Genomic DNA, 5725 nt, shown 5'->3' on the forward strand with positions numbered 1-5725 from the left:
TCCTAAGCCCCAAGTTTACGACTGCCATTAGCAAACAGCTGTTCAGAGTCTCAAAGCCCTAATTTCCACAAATTCCTTGAGATTTCTCTACAGTTTCTTGACTATGATTTGTCCCTTCCTACCTGTTTCTCTTCTTTCTGATTTCCTTTTGCTGTTTTTGGGAAAAAAAAGTTCTTCTGGGTGGCCATAAGAACTGAGAAATTGAAGTCACAGTACTATTAGTAGCACCCCATACTTGAGGTATGTGGTAGGATGATGAGAGGGGGAAGTGGGGAAAGGAATCTTTATGCTAAATGTTATTCAAAGGACACATAAAGTAATAACCCATTTTACCCTGAAAATGTAATCCCATCCCATCCTACTCCTGAATTTCACTGCTGAACATTCCATTTCAAAGCAATTCTCATCTTTTTCCCCCCTTAAATAATCTGGTTCTTGGTGATCCACTTGAAATGGCATAGAAGCCAATGAAAATAAATCACTTTAATTTAAAGTCAGTTCCAGAAGAAATAAAGAAGAGTTAATTCCACTTGGTCTGGCTTGAAAGCCTCGATGTTCCCAAAGTCACTCAACAGGACCCAACTTTTCCAAAGGCAATACGGATTCTGAAGCACTCTTAGTCTGAGCTGGTCTGAAATAGACCATAAAAGTAAATGCAGCAAAAACAATCATGATAAAAACAAAAAACAAAAAACCAACAATAAATAAAAGATTCTAAGTCGTGCCACTTAGGAGTTGCCAACTGCATCTGGGGGCCGTTTCTTAATAATTCAAAATGGGGCTCCCCAAGAGTGTTATTTCAAATTGAAATCTTCTGATGACTCTTCAAAGTTACTAGGGAAAAATTAATGTTCCCATTGCTTAAAGTCACGATTGCTCATATTTATGTGTAGTAGGGGCTTGGGGGAAGAAAGAGGAGTGGGTTTGGCAAGGAGGTGAAGAAGGGATAGATATCAGCTCTGTCAGCAGCTGAAGAGTTCAATAAGAATCACACTATGATGTACCCACTGTTCATGGAATGGCAACTTGAGCCAAATTTTGATATATGTGTAGATCTTTAGCTTCCAGCTGTATATGACTTTTGTTTTGCCTTGGAGGATATGACTGGGAGGATTCATAGGGTACCATCTTATACCCCAGGTAAAGATACAGTCAAAAGTCTAGATTTTGCTGAAGAAATCTAAAGTTTTCTACTCTAGGTTTTTCATGAACCAGGGGATTGGTTCTCTCTCTCTCTCTCTCTCTCTCTCTCTCTCTCTCTCTCTCTCTCTCTCTCACTCTCTCTCGCTTCAGCAACCATGGATGAGATCCAGCTGTTGGAGCATGCCATATAGGGACTTCTGAAGTCGGCTCAGGGTCACCACTTCCGTGGAATAGAGTGAGGCTTCCATGACACCTTCCAAATTCCCCAAAGCACTCAAACCATCAGCTTCATCGAAGGGACAGCTCTTTAAGGAACCCAGCAAATGGAGAAGGTCTCTGAGGTTCTCAAGGTCATTGGATATTTGCACCATGTTTCTGGAAGATAGATTGGAGAGGATCTGCTGGTAGATGGCCAAAGTCTGGTCCATGTCTGACAAACTCTGGAAGGGATGGAGTCCTGGGATGAAGTCCAAGCCAGTTACCTTCTGTTTGGCAGAAATTGAATACTGTGTGAAAGGAATAGGGAGAAAGTCAAGCACAAACACTGAGTTAATTTCCCTTCCCTCTCTGGGCTTTAATTATTAGCATTTTCTAATAGAACACTAGATTTGAAGTCAGAGTTCTTGACCTTATTTATTTATTTTTTTACCTATGTTATCTTTGGCATTTTAAGTCATTTAACCTCTCCAGTCTCAGTTTCCTGATCTGAAAAATGGGAAGGAGGAGATTAGACTATTTCTTTCAGTTTTAAATCCCATAATGCACCAACCTCCAACCTGCACTTTTAATCCAGTCAAATCTCCTAAATATTAGGTGGATATTCCCCGATGCTTTGTTTCTGCTGTTTCATCTGGAATACTCTTCCTCTTCCATCCCCATTCTTCCCATTAAAGGTCCAATTTAAGTCTTATTCCTCTCACAGCACTACTCCCAGTATGAAGGATCCAAGATATCCTTAGTAACTTTTTATTGATTTGAACCGAATTTTTAAAAATTAGGTAGACTTGGGATGTCATGCTCCTGGAAGCATCAAGGACTTTTCCTGTCACAGTCCTGTGATCTCTGACTGCAAATGGCCAGGATTTCTAGTACAACTACACACCTGAGTGCTTAGGAAGGTCTCAGGAGGTGATGGCAAAGACACAGGGTTATCACTGTCCAAACCCTTTGTTGTATGGACTACTATGAGATTTCTGGACGCTTATAATTCAGCACACTTATAACAGGGAAACACAAATATAAACCCCCAGAGAAAACTATTCAGGGAACCACTCACCAGAACTGCTCTGTTCTATAAGTCTCACCTAACTTTCTTGCCCTCCCGGAATCGTCAACCATACAGGCAGCCTCAGAGAAGTGAGATCAGTGGTTTAGGTTCCTCTTTGTATGAACAGTATTTCACCTTAAGCTTTATCCTCTCCTCCTCCCTTTATCCCTTCCCTAGGAGGAGATGTCTTCTCCTTGAGTTGCAACCCCCACTGCTTGGCTAAATTGCTCGTGATCCAGTTTCTTAATCAACTAGAGTCTGTGCCAATCAACATTTGTGACCTAGTCCCTGGACTCGGGTCAAGACTCTCTCAAGAAAAATCAGAGATGATCGCCCCACCTCCACTACTCCTTTCTTTTCATTTGGCAGACTTCCTTCCCTCAATTGTCTGCTGTCAGACAAATGGGCCACATAATCTGGGCCCTTGTCGTGAACACACCAGCCTTTTAGAACCTCATATGGTTGATCTAGGAGAGTCTGGGGTCTCCACCTGATCTCTACTTTCCCCCTTTGGGAATTCTCTGCCTTTCTAAGAGTACTTTCCTATAGTCTGCCAAGCTTACTGCTTGGGGGCGTCACAATGCACAGCTGTGGGAATCTTTAGGGGAATCTTGAACTCTGACCCTTCATTCCCATATGTGAGTTCAGGATCTTTAACCATTTTTTATAGTTTAATACATATGATCTATATAACGATCAACCATGATTCTGAAAAAGAATTTATCTTTATAAAAGGGGTTTTATACTCAAAATGCAGATTGAAGATATTATTTTTGGACATGGCCAACATGGGAATTTGTTTTGCTTGACTATGTATATTTGTTACAAAGGCTCTGTTTTTTGTTTATGTTTTTGTTTTCTTTCCAGTGCAGGGGAAGGTAAAAGGGGGACATGCTTTTAAATAAAAAATTAATTAAACACATATTATTCAAGAAGTTTTACTGATGGCTTTTTAAAAATTTCAATTTCAATTTCTCTCCTTTGCATCTATTCCACTGGGGGAAACAGAAAAACAAAACTCTTGAAATAAATATACATAGTCAAGCAATAAAAAGCTACATTGATATCTTTTGTTTTTCCTTTACAGTGATTTCTAAATATATCCCACTCCCACCCTTAATGAGCCCTCCTTTCCATGAACAACTACAAAAAACAATGGAGTAAAATCCTCCAACACAGTGCTCTTGTCTGACAGTATATGAAGTATTCTGTACCCATAATACCCCACTTCTTAACCAAGAGTAGGGAAGAGCATTTACTCATCTTTTTTTCTGGGGCCAAGATGGATCATTCAGTACAGTTATTTAACATTCGGTTTCTGTTGCCTTAGCATACTCTTTTTGGCTCTAAACCAGCACCCTTCATCCTGCCTTCTAGTTGGTCATTTATTTCACATCAATCAAAGCAACTAGATCTCCAGGAATAGGATGCCCACCTAAATAGTCTGTTGAGTCCTTATTATGGCTTTTTCTTCTTGCATTACTATCTCCTCCTAGCTCAAGATGACTCTCGGATAGCAGAATGGATGATATATTCTAAAGCATGTCTGAGACTGCATCTCAGCTAAATAGCTGGAAACCCTGGCTTAACAGCTTCCTAGCCAGAGGAACTGCACATTTTGGGACTATCTCCCTGTGTCAAACTGTCTTCAATATAAGCTAACATTGCCAATTCTGTAGAGAAGGACCACGGCTGGGTCTTAAGCTTTAGTTCATATGGACTTAGAAATGTCAGTGTCTGCTCTGGTTGCCCCAGGAACATGGACAGGCAAACAATAGTGACTGGAGCAGTAGCCATCCTCCTGCAGCCCAAAGGTCTGGTCCCACCGTCACCTGTATAGGGCTCTCCTGCTGTGTTATAATCTAACAACCACCTCCTGTTGTTCCTGCAGCTGCTCACCCAGCAAGAGTGTGACCTCCATCAGGCCCTCTAGCATCATTGGGAAGGAAGGATAGTTTCCATAACCTATTGTTCTTACCATTCAAGTTATAGGCATTCTCTAGCATAAAGTACACCTAAGAGAATTAGGGAAGAGTTCTGAAAGATTTGTCAATGATCTTGTGACATGGCATCCTCCCGGCCCAAGTTGTCTGGTGCAGGATGTAACTTAAGACTTCATTTTCAGTTTAAGTATAAGTTATACTCTCCTACCAGGGACACTTTCAATACAGATGTACGGTACAAACATAGACATACAGGGAAAGGTGCTGAGGTAACCCACCTTTCCAGACCTTTACTGTTTTGCTATTCATATGGTCTCCATTCATAGGGATATGAAACTGTCTGCTGATTCCAAGTCTACTGCAGTTTTTACTACACTATCTAGCAAGAGAGGATGAGAGATGGTGCACCATGATTGCCTTGAATTCCCAAGAGAGAACAATAAATGCTACAGACTACCTGACTTGGATACAGACCAACAGAATATTCTACCATATCTAACTTATTTGAGTTTTGGTTTCCTTGATGGTAAATTAGAATTAAGCATGGCTAATGTTGGTTTTAAAGGGACATTAGGTTTTAAAGGGACAACTCCTGCAACCATCGGACAAAGATAGTTTTCACCTGTTTTATAATCAGAACAAAGCAGAAGAAGGGTAGATTAAGGCTGATGGTCAACACATATTTAATATGTATAGGACTGCTTGCCATCTAAAGGGAGGGGGTGGAGGGAGGAAGGGGAAAAATGGGAACAGAAGTGAGTGCAAGGGATAATGTTGTAAAAAATTACCCTGGCATGAGTTTTGTCAATAAAAAGTTATAATTATGAAAAAAAAGGCTGATGGTCAACAGAAGAAAAAGTAGGATACAGAAGAAAACCAGAGGCAACGAAAGACACAGACCCTAGTTCTAAGCCACTCTCTGGGAAGGGAATTCAGTCTGGATCCTATCCAGAGTCATATTGCACATTGATGCACTTCCCCTACCATGTGCGAGATGTCGTTGATCCTCGTGATGATGGTCTTGGTGAGGGTTTTCGTGTCATCTTGGACTTTCCGGATGGGTACCGCTTGGCTGTAGTAGAGGTGGTGGCAAAACCACAAGAAGCCGAACAAAGGCACACAATGCATTTTCCTCTCCAAAGTGAATGTGCCTGATTGACCTTGAAAAGAAGAAACAAGCAAACTGAGATGCAAGTTACTTGGAGAACCCAGGACAAACCTTACACTTGGCCCTCAAATGTCATCATTCTCTTCCTTGACTGCTTTCTGGATCAAAATCCAGGATAAGTCGTTACCAAGAAATATTAATGGAATACATTCCTTAAGCAGTGACACAGTGAATAGAGACCGTGCTGGATCTGGTCAGGAAGTC

At 41.0% G+C, this 5725-nt stretch overlaps 1 protein-coding gene across 1 annotated transcript; it reads right to left on the reverse strand.

Moving 5' to 3' along the window:
- Nucleotides 1-1285: 1285 nt before the first annotated feature.
- Nucleotides 1286-5481, reverse strand: LEP (leptin). Its single transcript, XM_052001395.1, has 2 exons — nt 5338-5481; nt 1286-1649 (listed from the first exon to the last, which is right to left on the reverse strand). The coding sequence occupies exons 1-2, from the start codon at nt 5479-5481 to the stop codon at nt 1290-1292; spliced, it is 504 nt and encodes a 167-aa protein (XP_051857355.1). The 3' UTR covers nt 1286-1289.
- Between the last annotated feature and the right edge of the window lie 244 nt (nt 5482-5725).

Source organism: Antechinus flavipes, chromosome 5, assembly GCF_016432865.1.
Source record: "Antechinus flavipes isolate AdamAnt ecotype Samford, QLD, Australia chromosome 5, AdamAnt_v2, whole genome shotgun sequence".
Taxonomy (NCBI): Eukaryota; Metazoa; Chordata; class Mammalia; order Dasyuromorphia; family Dasyuridae; genus Antechinus; species Antechinus flavipes.

What these genes read in the sequence shown, in the direction of transcription:
- LEP (XM_052001395.1), bottom strand. Translation starts at nt 5,481, where the DNA reads ATGCATTGTGTGCCTTTGTTCGGCTTCTTGTGGTTTTGCCACCACCTC. An exon ending in TCAACGACATCTCGCACATG is followed by an intron (nt 1,650 to 5,337) that starts GTAGGGGAAGTG and finishes CCTTTCACACAG; the next exon opens with TATTCAATTTCTGCCAAACA.